This window comes from Lucilia sericata, unplaced genomic scaffold (genome assembly GCF_015586225.1).
Source record: "Lucilia sericata isolate MDLA Ls3-8-SP2 unplaced genomic scaffold, ASM1558622v1 Contig000246F_arrow, whole genome shotgun sequence".
Lineage (NCBI taxonomy): Eukaryota > Metazoa > Arthropoda > Insecta > Diptera > Calliphoridae > Lucilia > Lucilia sericata.
The window spans coordinates 146,573-167,258 of NW_023994272.1; the positions used below are offsets into that span (position 1 = coordinate 146,573).

At 30.7% G+C, this 20,686-nt stretch overlaps 1 protein-coding gene across 7 annotated transcripts in view; it reads left to right on the forward strand.

Annotated features, from left to right (window-relative positions):
* LOC119602645 (band 3 anion transport protein) overlaps window positions 1-20,686 on the forward strand; it is an 80,343-nt gene extending 59,657 nt beyond the window's left edge. For 3 of the 7 annotated variants that reach the window (XM_037954265.1, XM_037954266.1, XM_037954270.1), the window contains 14 exons: window positions 2,694-2,841; window positions 4,693-4,844; window positions 5,006-5,130; window positions 5,455-5,581; window positions 5,753-5,773; window positions 5,848-6,009; window positions 7,048-7,290; window positions 7,393-7,533; window positions 10,547-10,726; window positions 14,069-14,260; window positions 14,338-16,028; window positions 16,157-16,351; window positions 17,196-17,424; window positions 19,700-19,906. In XM_037954265.1, coding sequence (XP_037810193.1) covers window positions 2,694-2,841; window positions 4,693-4,844; window positions 5,006-5,130; window positions 5,455-5,581; window positions 5,753-5,773; window positions 5,848-6,009; window positions 7,048-7,290; window positions 7,393-7,533; window positions 10,547-10,726; window positions 14,069-14,260; window positions 14,338-16,028; window positions 16,157-16,351; window positions 17,196-17,424; window positions 19,700-19,771 — 3,678 coding nt within the window. In that variant the 3' untranslated portion in view covers window positions 19,772-19,906. Of the gene's footprint in view, window positions 1-2,693; window positions 2,842-4,692; window positions 4,845-5,005; window positions 5,131-5,454; window positions 5,582-5,752; window positions 5,774-5,847; window positions 6,010-7,047; window positions 7,291-7,392; window positions 7,534-10,546; window positions 10,727-14,068; window positions 14,261-14,337; window positions 16,029-16,156; window positions 16,352-17,195; window positions 17,425-19,699 lie in introns of all 7 variants that reach the window. The other 4 variants (XM_037954267.1, XM_037954271.1, XM_037954268.1 and 1 more) reach the window with 4 other exon arrangements.

Consider the following 20,686-nt stretch of genomic DNA (forward strand, 5'->3'; position numbering starts at 1 on the left):
AAATACTTATCTGGCTACTTTCATCATATATTTTTTAAATCAAGTAAGATTTTGATTTATAATGAAGGTTAAGGGTATAACAATGCAGACATGGAAACATTCCGGCGACATACTAAAAGTACTTTTAAGTCCAATTCTTGTTGACTTCTAGTTCTGTTTAGTTTGGTTCTAGTTCAGTTCTAGTTCAGTTCTAGTTCAGTTCTAGTTCAGTTCTAGTTCAGTTCTAGTTCAGTTCTAGTTCAGTTCTAGTTCAGTTCTAGTTCAGTTCTAGTTCAGTTCTAGTTCAGTTCTAGTTCAGTTCTAGTTCAGTTCTAGTTCTAGTTCAGTTCTAGTTCAGTTCTAGTTCAGTTCTAGTTCAGTTCTAGTTCAGTTCTAGTTCAGTTCTAGTTCTAGTCAGTTCTAGTTCAGTTCTAGTTCAGTTCTAGTTCAGTTCTAGTTCAGTTCTAGTTCAGTTCTAGTTCAGTTCTAGTTCAGTTCTAGTTCAGTTCTAGTTCAGTTCTAGTTCAGTTCTAGTTCAGTTCTAGTTCAGTTCTAGTTCAGTTCTAGTTCAGTTCTAGTTCAGTTCTAGTTCAGTTCTAGTTCAGTTCTAGTTCAGTTCTAGTTCAGTTCTAGTTCAGTTCTAGTTCAGTTCTAGTTCAGTTCTAGTTCAGTTCTAGTTCAGTTCTAGTTCAGTTCTAGTTCAGTTCTAGTTCAGTTCTAGTTCAGTTCTAGTTCAGTTCTAGTTCAGTTCTAGTTCAGTTCTAGTTCAGTTCTAGTTCAGTTCTAGTTCAGTTCTAGTTCAGTTCTAGTTCAGTTCTAGTTCAGTTCTAGTTCAGTTCTAGTTCAGTTCTAGTTCAGTTCTAGTTCAGTTCTAGTTCAGTTCTAGTTCAGTTCTAGTTCAGTTCTAGTTCAGTTCTAGTTCAGTTCTAGTTCAGTTCTAGTTCAGTTCTAGTTCAGTTCTAGTTCAGTTCTAGTTCAGTTCTAGTTCAGTTCTAGTTCAGTTCTAGTTCAGTTCTAGTTCAGTTCTAGTTCAGTTCTAGTTCAGTTCTAGTTCAGTTCTAGTTCAGTTCTAGTTCAGTTCTAGTTCAGTTCTAGTTCAGTTCTAGTTCAGTTCTAGTTCAGTTCTAGTTCAGTTCTAGTTCAGTTCTAGTTCAGTTCTAGTTCAGTTCTAGTTCAGTTCTAGTTCAGTTCTAGTTCAGTTCTAGTTCAGTTCTAGTTCAGTTCTAGTTCAGTTCTAGTTCAGTTCTAGTTCAGTTCTAGTTCAGTTCTAGTTCAGTTCTAGTTCAGTTCTAGTTCAGTTCTAGTTCAGTTCTAGTTCAGTTCTAGTTCAGTTCTAGTTCAGTTCTAGTTCAGTTCTAGTTCTAGTTCAGTTCTAGTTCAGTTCTAGTTCAGTTCTAGTTCAGTTCTAGTTCAGTTCTAGTTCAGTTCTAGTTCAGTTCTAGTTCAGTTCTATTCAGTAGTTCAGTTCTAGTTCAGTTCTAGTTCAGTTCTAGTTCAGTTCTAGTTCAGTTCTAGTTCAAGTTCAAGTTCAAAAATAATTAAAAATAAGACTAAAGGAAAATATAAAATAAATAGTGTTTCATATGACAATTGATTTCTATACCAAAAAAAATTATTATGAGAGTATTAGTAAGAGTCTCTGAAAATACATACATATGCATATTAATATGTAGTCAATATTAATACGAAAACTTCATTGTTGTCCATATAAATTGTTCTTTTTCATGACTCATCATTATTATTACAAACTCGGACCTATAATTTTTATACTAGAAAAGATAATAATAAAAAAGCTTTTGATATTATAAAAATGTCTTTTGTTAGAAAAAGAAATGCTTTATAAAAAAGAAATGCTTTATAATCCGAATTTACTTACATGTATTTGCCTTTTCTCATTACAAATATATTTGTTGTTCATTTTAATAATCAAACAAAATACATAATGACTTTGTAAATTACTTTCATGTACGTATTCCGTTAAGATTGATAAGTAAAATTGTTTACATAACTGATAATAATTATAAGTACAAGGATATTTAATCACTGATGAATTGTTGAATGAACTCTTAAGTTTTTTTTCCAAAGTACTGAAGTTTAATTACACTTGCTTTGGAATTCAAAACAATACATAATTTTTTGTTGGTAATAATATTTTTACATATCGATACTGAATATATAAATATTAATACAGTAGAATTTGGTTAAAGTGTTAAAATGAATCTCTAACTTTTTTCTACAAAAATAATACATCACTTATATTTTTATTTTTATTGCATATTATATGAAAAACTTGGATTATTATGAAATTTATTACACTAACTTTTTAGGCGCCAAATATATTTTCTTTTGAAAAAGTCACACAATTAAATAAAAGAAAAACTTTTGCAAAGATTAATAAACCATGAATAAGAAGAGTAGAAAAATCAATTTAAGTGTTTAAAAATATATTTTTTCGTGGATATTAAATGATTGGAGCAGGTGCTACTAACTATTCAATTTAACGCCATTTACCTGTAATATTTACCCATAAATTTATTCTGATTGTTACTGTGTCAATGAACTCAAGTTTATATGAAAGGACACACTGTATTCAGGGAATATTTGTTTTATTTGAAAATTAATTGTTTAAGACATATACTTAGAAAATACACTGAAAGAAAAAACAATTTTCGATAGTTATTTATAATATTTTCCAACATTTCTTTTAATTTCAGTCTGGTGGAAATGAAGATCCTCATGAAGTTCTCTTGGACTCGGAAATGGAAAAAGTTTTCGCTGGTCCAAGTTCATTAAAGGAAAAATTTGATGTGACCACATTTCAGGACACGGTACATCCAGTAGGATCTTATAAACCTAAAAATGGTAAGTAGCAATACTTTAAAATTTAACTTGATTCAGTTAATATAAAGTTCTTGAAATAAATTTTTTTAAAAACTAAACAGATCATTTAAAATTTACAACATGAATGATAGGGATTATACTACTTTGTTGCTTTGTAAGTATTGTATACCATGAGAACTAGAGTCTAGTAAATGTCCTAGAAATCATGAAGGAAATCATAAAGAAATACTAATATAAAGAGTCTTAGTAAGTTTTAGTCAGTTTTTCATATTCGTTAAAACAATCTATTTAGTGGTGGACACACTGTTAATAAAATATAAATTATCTGTTACGGGCTCAGAATTTAACTTAGTATCCAATGTCCACTTAAATCAAAACCTCATATCATTTATTAACTTTAAGAAAGTTTTCATACTGCAAAATTTTCTTTAGATTGGTACAAAGTCCACCATAGACTTTATCTATAAAGAATATAAATCTTATGAAATCACCAAACTTCACCATATCAATTAGTTTTCTATAATAGAAACATTCACGCCAAGAAAATGTTATCAAGTATTCGTATTTCCATAAAAATTTCATCAAAACCTGTAATTATGAATCTACTTTCAATGATAGCCATTGTCGTCTAACAGTGATTACATTCAGACTCGTCAAGAATGAGCTATGTTGGTGGCTTTATAAATGCGGATTGAATGGCCGAGAAAACAATTGGATAATTATTTCTAAGAGTTTTAGCAGACACGACTATAAACTGGTTTATACTCTAAAGTATTGATCTATAGTTTTAACTACAGAGCGATATAGTTGAGACTTATCAAAAATCTTTAATTTAGACTAATCTATCGTCTTAAGTATAGACTGATATATAGTCTCAAATATAGTCTGATCTATAGTTTTACTATAAATGTATAGTAGAAACTAAAAACTATGATCTACAGTCTTTATTTAAGACTAATCTTTAGTCTTATAGACTGGTCTAAAGTCGAAAGTATATTCTGATCTATAGGTTTTACGCTAGACATATGGTCTTAACCATACCTTGACCAATATTTTTAACTATATAATGATAGACTTATCTAAGGTCTTAACTACAGATTGATGTATAGTTTTAACTATAGGTTGATCTATAGTCTTAACTATAGATTTATAGTGTTAACTTTAGACGGGTCTATAGTCTTAACTATAGATGCGTCTATAGTCTTAAGTATAGACGGGTCTATAGTCTTAACTATAGACCAGACTATAGTCTTAACTAGATCTATACTGATCAATAATCTTAAGTACAGTCGGATCAATAGCTTTAACTATACATTGATGTTTATAGTTTAGAAAGATCTTAACTATAGATTCATCTATAGACTAAACTATATACTCCTCTACAGTCTTAACTTTAGACTGAAGTAAAGACTGATCTATAGTATTAATTTTAAACTAATCTATAGTGTAAATTACGTCCTTATCTATAAACTAATTTATATTCATAACTATATACTGATCTAGTATCGTTTAAACTCTTGTTATAACCGTATCGTTTGACCTATAGTTATGTATAATTTAAGATCGATAAAAGTATGTATATATAGTTTTAACTATAAGTTGATAATTTACGATTCATCTATGGTTTTAACTATAGACTGGACTAATGGTTTAAAATACTGGTTTAACTGTGAAGACTAATCTATAGCCTTGAGTATTAACTGGTCTACAGACTGGATTGTAGCCTCTACTAAATTCTGAACTATAGAATAGTATGAATCTTAGTCAATCTAGAACAAAGATTCAGATGATAGTAATATTACTATATAGTAGAAAAAAATTTCATTAAAAATCAATAAAACTCTAATATATTTTAATTTTCTACATTTTCAGTACATCGCACAAAAAATCTAAATAGCGATCTTAATATTGAAGAAGATTCAGAATACGAACACAATAATGATTCATCAAATGCACAAAATTATGATGATATACCAGAAGATTTTCCCTTAGTTTCCGAACGTGCTGGGCATGGTGATCATTCGGTATGTGTGATTTTTTGTTAAACATTTTAAATTTTTTTGTTTGTTTTGATTTTTGATGTCGTCCTATAATATTATTTAAAATTCTACTTAAAAACTTATGTGTTACATAAAAAAAAAGCAAGTAACAAAAAGAAAATAATTGTATAACAACATGTTTATAGGATAATTCGGCTGATGAAAAACACGTACAATTTGGTAAGAAGAAGGCAACTGTTGTTACACCCCCTAGTTTAAGCTATGATGAACAACCCAACGATAATATACACGAACGTAAAAGAAGAAAAAGGTAAGGAATTAATGAGAATATTAAAAGCGAAAATAGATTATGAAGAATAAAAACACAAAAAGCAGGGTGGCCAGAGTTCTAAGTTTTGTGCTAGATCTAGGGGGATTTTTAAAGAACATATTTTCTTTGTTTTTTAACGCTTTTATCTGTTTAACTTACTTGAGGAATTTTCCTGAACTTTTGAGTCTAATTTAAAAAAATAAGTTGGCTGGCAACCCTAATTTTAATACACTTGATTTAACTAACACAATGATTGCTTTTTTTTTTGATTTTATTTAATTTTTCTTCTTTTGTTTTTTTCCACTTTTTCGAACATGTTTTCAGCCGCCATCAGTATTATAGACAACGTAAATTTTCCCATCAAGACAGCGTGGAAGCCAAAAAAGTTACTGAAGAAAACGGCGATGCCGGTAATCGTAAAATATCAGCACCGGAAGATGCCACTTTGGAGGTAAATATTATTACAAATTTTCTCTTTTAATATTTATGTTTGTAATGAATTTGTACCTATATTTAGATAAATATTTATAATACCATTATTACTATTATTATTTGTAAATATTTGTACTTTATTATGCTTTTCCCTTTTAAAACAATTATAAAATAAAACACATAATTAAAGGCATTTCCGAAGGCCTCCCAGGTTAATAATTGTTTTTGGAATTATTGTTCTTAATAGATGAATTAATTTATTTGTTCTTTTTTGTTGTTGTTTAGGAAGCGGATCTTAATGAATTAAGATCACATCGTTCAGATGATCCCAGAGCATTGAGAAGGCACAAAATTCATCATTCATCGATTAAACTGAGAGAGTTACCACAAATCAGTGTAGCTGGCTTACAACAGGCAAAGAAAATATTTGATCATAGTCCACATGAGGTAAGTTCTGAAAAATAGAAAAATTGTTATGAATGTGAATAACATTCAAATCTATAGATGTGGGTATAAATACGTTTATTGATCGGAACTATAGATCAGTTTTTAGCTCTAGATCAGTCTATAGGCTGGACTATAGATCAGTCTACAGCTTGAAATATAGATCAGTTCATAGACTGAAAGAAAATCAGTTAATGGACTTGCTTACAAATCAGGCTATAGCTTAAATAATAAACCAGTCTAGCGACTATAGATATTTCTTTTCATCGGTACCAAAGATCAGCCTGGAATAGAGATCAGTATATAACTTGCATTTAAGATCAGTATATAGCCTGGACTATAAATAAATCTATAATCTGGACTATAAGTGAATCCATTAGGCTGAATAAAAAATCCTAAATAAGCTTGTTTGCAGATCAGACTATAGTTTAGACATAAACGATTTTGAAAACTGTAGGTTTTTTAATCGGGACTGAAGATTAGGCTATAACTTCATTCCATAGACATGTTTGCAGATCACACTATAGTCTAGACAATAGACCAGTCTATAGACCGGTCTATAGATAAGTCAATAGCCTGGACTATAGATCCGTATACAGATCAGTATATAGTATTGGCTATCTCTGATCTGCAATCTGACTATATATATATATATATATATATCGGTTCATAGTCTTAACTTTAGATTAGTTTATAAATCAGACTTTGTTCTTTAGTATACATCAGTTTACAATGTGGACTATATATGTATATAGTTCATTCTATATTCTAAACTATTGATCAATCTATAGTCTAGGCTAATTTATAGTCTACAGTAGTGTTAATTATATACTGATCTGTAGATTAACACATAGTCTATAGTCTGGACAAGAGCTCAGTCCATAGTGTAGACTATATATTAGGCAAATGTTTAAACTATTCATTATTCTATAGTCTGGATCTGTCTATAGTTAAAACGTTAGATCAGACTAAGCTATAGTCTGGACTACAGATAAGTCTACATAAATTCAAAAGTTATTAAAATTATCCATAAATATTTAGATTTTTGTGCAACTTGATGAACTTATTGGTGCCGGAGAGGATCGCGAATGGAAAGAAACAGCCCGTTGGATCAAATATGAAGAAGACGTCCAAGAGGGCTCCGATCGTTGGGGCAAACCTCACGTAGCATCTCTCTCCTTTCATTCCTTACTTAATTTGCGTCGTTGTCTAGAAACCGGTGTAGTTCTGTTGGATTTAAATGAAAAGGATTTACCAGCCGTTGCATATCGTGTTGTCGAACAGGTACTGGAAGAATAATTTTCAATAAAACAAATAATATTAAAATTTAAATACTCAATACAATTAAGCAATTTATTTATGCCTTTTGTAATGTTGTTTTTGTAGATGGTTATTGAAGATTTAATTAATTCCGATGACAAACCATCTGTATTGCGTTCTTTACTGTTGCGCCATCGTCATGTAAATGAAAATCAAAATGGTTTTCCTTTTACGAAACGTAAATACAACAGTTACACCAGTCTACAGGTAGGTTTTATAAATCCTTTCTTAAATTATGATCATTCTTAAATACATATGTATACTCTCTTGTCAAATACATGCCATCGTAAATTCATTATTATTATCCTTCCTGGTGTGTTTTTTATTTCTTTGTTTTCCATTATTTGATTTTGTGTTGTTACATGTTCGTACAAACATTACTATTTATTGATGTATGATGATTATCATGGTAAAGTATGGTGTATGTTTGGTAATATGTGTACTTACCCTACATACTTACATACCATACTTTATTATATTTGAATATTTATTTTTTTAAACTTTATACTTCCTTTCCATGCTTTTGCTGTCTATCATTAATCATTGTAATATTTTTTTTAGTTGTGCATATTTTCGCTTTTTCTTTATATTATCATATAAACTCATATAAGTTTATCTACCGTACATACTTATATACTGAATTGGCTTTTAAATTAATTGGCTTTTTTATAATAATTGTAAATACGCAGTTTTTATTTTAAGTTTTCTTTTGTAATTTATAGTTAATTGTATCATATTCACTTTATGCATTTTCTACTATTATAAATATCATATGTAGAGAATATTTATTTCTTTAAAAAATTCAAAATTTTTCTTTAGTTTAAGTTAAATAAATATATTTTTTTTCGTTTAAGTTTTAGAAGACATTTTTAAATATTTTTATTTTTAACAAGTAGTAGATACTTACTCTAAAATGTGTCAATCAGTACTAAAGTTAGAAAATATGTTTGTTTTATAGAACAATCTATAGTACGGACTATACATCAGTCTAGAGTCCAGACTAATTTATTCTATGGACCACAATATCACTCTATAGTCTGGCTCTAGATCAATCTAAATATAGCCTGTACTGCTGAACAATCTATAGGCTAGACTACAGATCATTCAATAGTCTGTACTACAAAATAATATATAGCCTAGACTATAGATGAGTCTATATACTGTAATATAGATTGGTCTATATATGGACTATAAAACATTTTATAGTTTGGACGAACCTAGTCCATATACATATATGAATCTATATTTTGAACTATAAATCTATATTTATTACTATAGATCAGTCAATAGTCAGGTTTTCTGGTAAAAATTGTTGTAAGCCAAATCACATATGTACAGTCCACAATCTAGTCGATATATGTCTATAGTATGGACAATAGATCAGTTTACAGTATGGACTATAGATCAGTCTATAGTCTGGACTATAAATCAGTCTATAGTCTGGACAGTCTATAGTCTATATATCAGTCTGGACTATAGATCAGTCTATAGTCTGAACTATAGACCAGTCTATAGTCTGGACTATAGATCATTCAGTCTATAGTCTGGACTATAGATCATTCAGTCTATAGTCTGGACTATAGATCAGTCTATAGTCTGGACTATAGATCAGTCTATAGTCTGGACTATAGATCAGTCTATAGTCTGGACTATAGATCAGTCTATAGTCTGGACTATAGATCAGTCTATAATCTGGACTGTAGATCAGTCTATAATCCGGACTGTAGATCAGTCTATAGTCTGGACTATAGACTAGTCTATAGTCTGGACTATAGATCAGTCTTTTGTATGGACTATAGATAAGTCTATAGTCTGGACTATAGATAAGTCTACAGTCTGGACTATAGATCAGTCTATAGTCTGGACTATAGATCAGTCTGTAGTCTGGACTATAGATCAGTCTATAGTCTGGACTATAGATCAGTCTATAGTCTGGACTATAGATCAGTCTATAGTCTGGACTAGAGATCAGTCTATAGTCTGGACTATAGATCAGTCTATAGTCTGGACTATAGATCAGTCTATAGTCTGGACTATAGATCAGTCTATAGTCTGGACTATAGATCAGCCTATAGTCTGGACTATAGATCAGTCTATAGTCTGGACTATAGATCAGTCTATAGTCAGGACTATAGATCAGTCTTTAGTCTGGACTATAGATCAGTCTTTAGTCTGGACTATAGATCAGTCTTTAGTCTGGACAATAAATCAGTCTATAGTCTGGACTATAGATCAGTCTATAGTCTGAACTATAAATCAGTCTATAGTCTAGACTATAGATCGGTCTATAGTCTGGACTATAGATCAGTCTATAGTCTGGACTATAGATCAGTCTATAGTCTGGACTATAGATCAGTCTATAGTCTGGACTATAGATCAGTCTATAGTCTGGACTATAGATCAGTCTATAGTCTGAACTATAAATCAGTCTATAGTCTGGACTATAGATCTGTCTATAGTCTGGATTATACATCAGTCTATAGTCTGGATTATAGATCAGTCTACAGTCTGGATTATGGATCAGCCGATTCTTTATAATATATAGTCTGGACTAAAGACCAGTTTATGGTCTGGATTTTTGGCTGATCTATAGTATATACTATATCATTAACTTATGATTAGTCTTTAGTCTAGTCTATAGATCAGTCAAGAATTTGGACTAAAGATCTGTCTAAAGTTAGTTCTAAAGATCTGCCTATAGTCTCGACTGATAATCTATAGTCTCTACTTATAATATAAACAATTGATCAGTCTTTAGTTTTTTATATAGATCATTCTAAAGTCCGAAATTAAGATCGGTCTATAGACAGGACTATAGGTATTCACATTCAGCTAAAATGCAAACCCTGAAATTCAAAAGTAAACCAACATCTTATAATAAACGAAAATTTACAATAACTTTTGGACACATTTTGTTTAAGACTTTTTGATTTTGCCAACTCATAAACTTTCATGTTGATAATAGTTATATAATAAGACTTTATGATATAAACTGAAAACAAAAAATATACTAAATAAATTTTTCATTTTTAAACTTATTTTCTCTTTTTCCAAATCACTATCATATGCAAACATAAAACTCTTAAAAAATACACCAAAAAAATCATTTAAATAATGGAAATTGTTTAAAACAAATTCCATTTAAAACAAAACTCACACACAAAAATCTCAATTATTTAAAAATAAAAAATCTTTCATATAAAATTATAAATAAATAAAGTTGCTATGGATGGGACATGATCATCAGCAACATTTACAACCACAACAAGCAAATCGTCTACATCCAAATATTGCACGTCCACGACGCTCTGTTTGTGAAACTCTGAGTGCACCACCAACAGCAATTGTAGTCGAACCAAATGCAACAAATCGCCGTCATTCAACGTTATCGTATTTGGGTGTAAATGTTTTAAATTAAATTTGCTCTCCCTCTCTAACATTTTTTCTTATGTTTGTTCTGTTTTCTATATTTTTGATGAGCTTTCTTAACTACTTGAGTTTTTAACCTGTTTATTAAAAAAATATATAAAGAAAAGTTTGTTTTTTGAAATGCTTCCTCCCCAGACTAGATACCCACATACATATATTGTTTCCCCCCAAAAATCATATCATAACTTAATGTCGTTAGTACTTAGCATGTCATTTGTATTTTGTTTATAGATATATGTATTTTATTAGGAAAAGTCCATGAAAGTCTGTAAATGATATTAATACGTACTATATATTAGAGATCAGATTTAATTAATTGTAAATTTTTATCATATAGACTTTTATGCCTCAAATTTTATTTATGAAAGTTTTTTATGTATTTCTTTATGTAGAATATTTCGAAAAATCATAATGTCATTTATATTGGATACATGAAATACCAAGCCTTCAGAATACAAACAAGAGACTACGATGAAATTTCAGAATACGCGGTCAAAATGTCCACATAACCATTAAATCTTGCGGCATTGACCACTTATATCTACGTGCAGAGTCTTATATCGTTATAAAACTCATTTTCTCGAGATTTATATTTAAACTCACGAAAACTGTTTGTATTTCAGTTCCTCATTTTTATGTTCGCTTCACGAGAGATATCTATTAAATTTTTGTTTTTAATTTCGCTCACGAGAGATATCAAAGCGATCAGAATATGAATACACCTCACACACAAAAATGTGTAAGCGATGACTGGCTTTATAGCAACAAAAAATATTTCATGAAGTGCGTGTGCACTCGTTTCATGAACGAAATTTATTTTCTGCTCTATAAATTTAAATATCTCTCGTGAGAATTGTTATTTAGATTCACGTGGAAAAAGAAATATTCACGATATAGTAAGAAAATTATTTCGATAGTGGATTTCGATCGAATTAATATTTCTCGTGAAAGAAGGCAATTTGAACGCTCTTTTTACTCTAGCACAAAGTACTTTCATGATTAGAACTCACGAGCTCCACCTAAATTTTGGCATTACATATCGCACCGGAGCAAGTGAATTAAATATACTTGGAGGCAAGAAAAAGATGATTCAGAATATTATTTCCGTAGGAAAATATCGTGTATTATTTTAAACGAAAATGTTCGACCCTGATCATAGAGGTTACCCCGATAATACATTGTCAATTAGGTTCGGATCGAAACCTTCCTTTAGTATCCTCCATAGCTACATCTTAGCTTGCTTACCAATAATTACACCATTTAAAGTTTATGGCGTTTTTTAAATAATAGCATCAAGGTAAACCTTCAAGAAGTTAGTATTGTTTTGAAAGGCAACCTTAGAATATTATGATTATTTACTAGACATGTGGTGTTAAATACCACTAGTTCATTCTTAGGCTTTTTGGATTTCTGGATGAAATCTCATATGATTTCATAAGCAGACTAAATTTGCTAAGGAAATCAGAAATTGTACACAAAATAAACATATAACAAGTAAGAAATTATAGTCGGGCGAGGCCGACCATATAATACCCTACACCTGCTACAAAATTAAAATGTGATTTAGTTTTCATAATAAAGCATTTAAGTTGAATTGTACCTTGATTTATTGTTGAACAAAATTGTGGACATTTAAGTCAAATTTTGAAGGGGGCTTTGTATAGGGGTTATGGTCAAATGAGAGCCTATAACTATAAAATTTTTGAGGGTCATCAAGGCTAGTATAGAACTTGGTTTTGCAGCTTTTTGTCGAGATACGAGTATATTAACATAATTATGAACTTAAGAGCCTTATTCGGCGGGTTCAGTTGTGCGGGGGCTAGGTGAAATAATGGACCGATGTTAACCATTTTCAATAGGCTTCGTCTCCGTTACCATAGATGATCATGTGCCATATTTCATTGAATTATCTTATTGCTACCTATAATTTGATTACAAGGTTTACAAGCCCTATTCGGTACCATAGAAGATCATGTGCCAAATTTCATTAAATTATCTTCAAAATTGCTACCTGTAGTTTGATTACAAGGTTACAAGCCCTATTCGGAGGTTCAGTTCTATGGGGGCTAGGTGAAATAATGGACCAATCTTAACCATTTTCCTGTGACAATAGAAGATCATGTACCAAATTTCACTGAATTATCTTCAAATTTGCTGTAGTTTGATTACAAGGTTTACATGGACGGACGAACAGATGGAAAGACGGAGGGACGGACAGATGGAAAGACGGACGGACAGATGGACGGATGGACAGACGGACATACACCTACACCACTATAGCGGGGAGGGTACATTGTGTTTGTGCTGATGTTTGTATCGCACAATAATATTGGTCCTATACCCACCTTAAAGGCTTAGAATCATTTTCTGAGTCGATATATGTAGATATGTCCGTCCGTCTGTCTGTCCGTCTGTCCATGTAAACCTTGTAATCAAACTACAAATATTGGTCCTACATCCACCTTAAAGTATACCGATCACAATCAGAATCACTTTCTGAGTCGATTAATACATGTCCGTCCGTCTTTCCGGCTGGCTGGCTGTCCATGTAAACCTTGTGCGCAAGCTACAGGTCGAAATTTTCAAGATATTTTCATAACGTTTGGACCATATGAGTTTTTCGGTACAAGGACTATTGAAAATGGTCGAAATCGGTTCATTATTTCACCTACACCCCATGCAACCAGATCATGGTATAGAGTATCATATAATCGGCCATGTCCGAATATACTTTCCTACTTGTTTGTCTATAAATTTAAACATTTCTCTGTAAGGCTATTTAACCAACATCTTCAACATTTTTAAGAGCCCTCAGATTGTTGTTGGGTAGGTTTTCGCTACAAGAAAAAAAACAGATTAAATCAACCATCACTAGCACATAATTTTCACCTTTAACCTTGTAAATATTATTAAATAGAAGAAAATATCTTTCTGATTTGTTTTTGCAGTGTTCGTTAAAATTTTTTGCTTTGTTTATCTACCAAGAAAAAAATCTTTGTTTTTGTTACCAACCTTGTGTGTCCTACAATAGATACATACATAAATATTTAAACGTTGAACACAAAAAAATCCTTATCCTTAACTTGTGTCTATCTTTTTTAATAATAATGATAAATGGTTATTTTCTGCTTTATTTTCTTGCTTCTAATTGTTAAAGCTTTACGTTCTACGTAGACTCTATTCTATTCTGTTCTATTCTATTGTTTGGCATGTGAAATGAGTTTAGTTTATTTAGCTTTTTAAAATTAACCTAAAATAACATTTTTAAATAATTAATCACGTGTTGTTGTTTTCTATCTTAATTTTGATTTAGAATCTTTCGGGCGATGATAAGAAAATTAAAATTATGCCTGCCTTGGAAATTGGTGGTAGCAAGAAGAGCAATGATTTGAAAATTGATATGAAAGATGATTTGTATTCTTCATCCCAGGAAGATTTGAAGAAACTACAAAATGATACTATACTTAAGAGGATACCACATGGTGCAGAGGCCACTACAGTATTGGTAAGTTCTTAAGGAAATTAATTTAGTCAAGTTGCGGGAAAAATAATATTAATTATTTGCTATTTGTTTTGTTATAGGTGGGTGCAGTTGATTTCCTGGAACAACCCACCATTGCCTTTGTACGTTTGGCTGAGGGTGTACCTATGCCTAGTCTTACCGAAGTTCCCATACCCGTACGTTTCATGTTCATCCTATTGGGTCCACCCACTTTGGATTTGGATTATCATGAAGTCGGTCGTTCTATTGCTACTTTGATGGCCAATGAATCCTTTCATTCCATTGCTTATAAAGCAGATGATCGTAAAGATTTACTCTCCGCCATTAATGAGTTTTTGGATGACTCTATTGTCTTGCCACCTGGTAATTGGGATCGCCATGATTTGCTGCCCTTCGAGGAATTGAAAGCTAAAAAAGACTGGATTCGTTTGCGTAAGAACAAAGCTTTACAAGTTAAGAAGGAGATGAAAGATAAAGCCAATCTGCATAAGGAAGTTTTGAAAGCTGCCATTGAAAAGAAGCAGGAAGATGCTAGTGATGATGATGGTGATAAGAAAAAGCCAAGTCCTTTAGAGAAAACACACCGACTTTGGGGTGGTTTGCGCAATGATCTCAAACGTCGTTTGCCCATGTATAAAAGTGATATAATGGATGGTTTGAACACTGAGACCTTGGCCGCCACCGTATTCATGTACTTTGCTTGCCTTTCAACAGCTATAACATTTGGTGGCTTGGCTTCAGAAAAGACACATAATCTTATTGGCATATCGGAAACCTTGTTAAGTGCCTCAATTGTGGGAGTAATCTTTCATAGTTTGGCCGGCCAGCCTTTGGTGATAATAGGCACCACTGGTCCTCTACTGTTGTTCGATGAGGCTTTGAATAACTTTTGCAAAGAAAACAACATTAACTTTTTAACAATCCGAGCCTATATTGGTATTTGGTTGGCAGTTATATCTATATTGGTGTCAGCCTTCGAGGGCAGCGTGTATGTGCGTCTGCTAACACGTTTTACCCAGGAAATTTTCTCCGCTCTTATTACTTTAATCTATATCGTAGAAACTCTTATGAAATTAGTATCTGTATATAAGAATCATCCACTTCTAGCCGATTACAATTTGCCACCACCCAGTTTAGGCCTTAATGCTACTCTAGACTTTGTTAACTCCAACGCCAGTGACTTAATCAATGGCAATGAAACTGCAACGAATGCCACCATAAATGTAGAATACAATAGTAATGTTAAAATGAATATGCCCAACACAGCTTTGTTTTGTACAATTCTAACATTGGGCACCTTTACCGTGGCCTACTACTTGAAATTATTCCGCAACTCACACTTTTTGGGCCGTAATGCTCGCAGAGCTTTAGGCGATTTTGGTGTACCTATAGCCATTACAATATTTGTAATGGTTGACTATTTTATACCGGCTGTTTATACCGAGAAGTTAAGTGTGCCAGAAGGCTTATCACCCAGTGATCCTACCACTCGCGGCTGGTTGGTCAGTTTGGGTCCCATTGAAACTTGGATTCCCTTTATGGCTGGAATACCTGCAATTTTAGTGTATATATTGATATTTATGGAATCCCATATTTCGGAATTGATTGTGGATAAACCGGAACGTGGCCTAAAGAAAGGTTCAGGATTGCATTTTGATATAGTTTTGCTGTGTTGCCTGAATACCTTCTGTGGTTTCTTTGGCATGCCTTGGCATTGCGCCGCTACTGTGCGTTCAGTGGCACATGTTTCTGCTCTGACTATTATGTCAAGGTAAGTTTTAATTTTAACTATTTAAATGAAACGGAATTATTAAAGTTTTCCTTTTAAATATTTGTGTCCTTTTTGCATATTTTTCCTGAATAAAATCGTATTAACATTTACCATTATACATTCCATAGAACACATGCTCCTGGTGAATCTCCACGTATAATTGATGTTAAGGAACAACGAGTTTCGGGTTTCTTTGTTGCTTTAATGATTGGTCTTTCAGTAACAATGGCACCATTGCTGCGTCTCATACCAATGGCTGTGTTATTTGGTGTTTTCCTTTATATGGGTATTGCATCAATGAGTGGAGTACAATTCTTCGAAAGGTAAGTCAATTAATATTTTTTTGTTTGGTTTCTTTTATGACTTTTTTTCTATATAAAAGATGAGCAAAATTTATATTGCAAAGTTTAAGTTTTTGGGAAACCAATTTCGTTTTCTTTTTTAATTTTTGTTCAGTTTAAAGCAAAAATATTGTGAAACCTTTCTTATCATTGATATGACGAAGGCGTTGAAGCTTTTAATTGTGAAAAATTGAAATGGCTATAGCAAGCAATTTTCGTAGAACTCCTGTTTGAATTTTCAATTTTTATTTAATTGCTTCCAGTATAGGTTGGTTATTGCTATGAACATTTTCAATTTCAATACACTTACATGAAACCAAATTAAAAATCATGATTGTAAGCAGAAAATAAACTCATAACCTAAATACTAGACTTTAAAAAAAAAATTACAAAGAATGTAACGAAATGTATACACCCTTCACCACAATAGGTGAAAAGCAGATGTTTTGATTGAAAATTTTACTTTTATTAAAACATTAAAAAATTTCCGTAAAAATTCAGTTATTTTGCTAAAATTTTACTTTGGAGAGTAATCAATACTTTTTTCTGAAAAGTGGACATTTGTTTAAAAGTATATTTAAAAATTCTACGGATTTTGTCATGGAAAAAAGTCCTTTGACACATGGTGTAAGATCTGAATTAACCCGTACTATTGATGCAGCGCACACAAGTGTTTAAAGCCCACTTAAAACAATCCCAATATGTGTACTTTTGCTATAAATATGTGTATTCCTTTTTTTTTAATTTTCGTCCCCCCTTTTAATGCCTTATGGTACTTATTTTTCATTTGTTGTTGTTTTTTTTTTGCTCTTTCTTCCTTTTCCAGAATACGTTTGTTCTTTATGCCAGTGAAACATTATCCACCCACTCCGTATGTGAAGAGAGTTCCTACATGGAAGATGCATTTGTTTACGTTTATACAAGTTTTATGTTTGGTATTACTATGGGCTGTGAAATCATCGAAAATCTCTTTGGCTTTTCCATTCTTTTTAATTATGATGGTGCCCATAAGGCAGAGATTGGCAGCTTTATATAAGCCACAAGAAATGCAAGCCGTAAGTATCTATAACAATATTCTCATATGGTACATACATACATGCATATATTTCAAGATAGAAATTGTATAAATTTGTGAAATCAAAGATATATGTATGCAGTACATATTTAACATACTTATGTAATATATGATTTAGATTTTGAAAGGTATATAAACAGAGAGAATGATGGACAGACAGATAAGCAGACTAACACACATATATCCATAATATTAATTATAGATTGATCTAGATATTTATGCATAGTATATACTGATATAGATTAGTTTATATGCAAGTATAAACATATTTTTATCTGTAGTTAAGGTTTTTGATCGATCTATATCTTTGACTATAGACTGATTTATACTGATTTATATAGTGTTGACTATGGACTGACCTACTCTAGACTCTTGATCTTTTAATATTTTTTCACTATTTGTATGTGTATATTGACTATAAACTGATCTGTAGTCTTGACCACAGACTGAGTTATTGTTTTGCTATAATCTTTATTTTTGACTATCGACTTATGTAATAGTATTGACAATAGACTGATATATAGTGTTGAGTATGTACTGATCTATAGTTTTGCCTATGGATAGGTATGTAGTATTCACTATAAACTTAAATGGTATTGACTATAGACTGATCTGTAATCTTGACTATAGAGTGATCATTATTCTTGAAAAATAGGTAAATGTCCTGAGTATAGTTAGTTAGTTATTTAGTTAGTTAGTTAGTTAGTTAGTTGTTTGTTTGTTAGTTAGTTAGTTAGTTAGTTAGTTATTTAGTTAGTTAGTTGTTTGTTAGTAGTAGTTAGTTAGTTAGTTAGTTCGTTAGTTTGTTAGTTAGTTTAGTTAGTTAGTTAGTTAGTTAGTTAGTTAGTTAGTTAGTTAGTTGTTAGTTTCGTTAGTTAGTTAGTTAGTTAGTTAGTTCGTTAGTAGTTAGTTAGTTCGTTAGTTAGTTAGTTAGTTAGTTAGTTTAGTTAGTTAGTTAGTTAGTTAGTTAGTTGTTAGTTAGTTAGTTTAGTTAGTTAGTCGTAGTTAGTTAGTTATGTTAGTTAGTTAGTTAGTTAGTAGTAGTTAGTTAGTTTGTTAGTTAGTTAGTTAGTTAGTTAGTTAGTTAGTTAGTTAGTTAGTTAGTAGTTAGTTAGTTAGTTAGTTAGTTAGTTAGTTAGTTAGTTAGTTAGTTAGTTAGGTAGTTAGGTAGTTAGTTAGTTAGTTAGTTAGTTAGTTAGTAGTAGTTAGTTAGTTAGTTAGTTAGTTAGTTAGTTAGTTAGTTAGTTAGTTAGTTAGTTAGTTAGTAGTAGTTAGTAGAGTTAGTTAGTAGTTAGTTAGTTAGTTAGAGTTAGTTAGTGTTAGTTAGTTAGTTAGTTAGTTAGTTAGTTAGTTAGTTAGTTAGTTAGTTAGTAGTTAGTTAGTTAGTTAGTTAGTAGTTAGTTAGTTAGTTAGTTAGTTAGTAGTTAGAGTTAGTTAGTTAGTTAGTTAGTTAGTAGTTAGTTAGTTAGTTAGTAGTTAGTTAGTTAGTAGTTAGTTAGTTAGTTAGTTAGTTAGTTAGTTAGTTCGTTCGTGTTAGTTCGTTCGTTGTTAGCGTTCGTTTAGTTGTTCGTTCGTTGCTTCGTTCGTTAGTTCGTGTTAGTTATTCGTTCAGTTCGTTCGTTAGTTGTAGTTTACGTTGCTTCGTTCGTCGTTAGGTTCGTTACGTGTCTTTCGTTTTAGTTCAGTTGTTCGTTCGTTCGTTCTTCGTTTCGTTAGTTGTTCAGTTAGTTTCGTTTTCAAAGAGGATTGTTTTCATTAAAATCCGAAGAAAATACCCTAGGCCTCTATTGGCCTGTTGTGCGGCTCGTTAACTAGTGCCTCAGGTAGGATTCGAACCCACCCCTCCGTCTACTACTAACCAATAACCTACCGGAGACCACAAGACTGATTTATAGTCTTAAATATGAACTAATCTCTTTTATTGATTATAGACTGATATATATATTTATATATATTTTTCACTATAGACTGATCTGTACTCACGACTAGAGACAGATTAGTGCTCATGACAATAGACTCTGCTGTAGTCTTAACTATTGACTGATGTCCGACTATAGACATAACTATAGACTGATCTATAGTCAAGTTTATACACTAATCCACATATATATATTATTGAGTATATACTGATTTATAATATTGACTATAAACTGATCTTTATTCTTGAAAATATAGGAACTGATCTGTATAATAAATCTTTATAAAAAAAAACTTTATAACCAACATCATCCCATTTTCTCATTTTCCCTTTCCAGTTGGATGGCAATGAAGCTAATGCTGATGAAGATGAACCAGATTTCTACGAAGAGGCAACCATTCCTGCATAGAGAAGAATACTTCATATACAATTTAAGAAGATATTGCACAAAAAAACTATTTATGTAATTATATAGAAATATAAATAATGTTATTTGTTTCATTGTTAAAACCATATTAGAGTCTACTTAATGTTAAATTAAACTTCAAAAAAAAAAAAAAATTATGCAAAAAAAAAGTATTTTTTAATGTAAGTACTTATTTTTTTTTTAGTTAAAATAATACAATAATATAATTAAATAATTTGTAATTAAAATGTACTTATGTATACAACTTTTAAAACTATTACTTAATTTTTAAACAAATAATATATATTTTTTCTTTGATTTCTAGTAAAAATAACAAATTATATTTAAAAAATTAAAAAAAAAACTAAATAATTTGTGAGCTTTATCCAGTACTTAAAGTATTAAATTTAACTTAAATCTAAAAAAAAAGAAAATGTTTTAATTCTAATAAATGGTTTTAAATACCATATCTTGTCTTTAGGTAAAAAAAGGAAAAAAAAATATTCTATTTTTTTATATCCTTAAGTAAGAGTAAGTAGTATGTTTGTATAAATAAAAAATAATAAGAAAAAATATGTTTAATGGAAAATAAGCATATTTTGTTTTTTGTTGAAAAAAAATGATTCAAAATAAAATTTATACTTATATTTACTAATACTTATAAGTGAAATCTGAACAAAATGAAAATCAGAAAAAAAAAAACAAATTTATAGAAAAGTCATTGTTGTGATTGAGTACTTATCAGGTTGGGAACAATACAAACTTACATTTACATAAACAACTCATGTACTTGAAGACAGATAGAAAATGTCTAGTAGGTATTTACAAAATACATACATTTATAAGTTACATAGCTACAAATAAACTATAAATACAGATTACAGCTTAAAGAGAAAAATATTTTAATAAAAGAAAAAA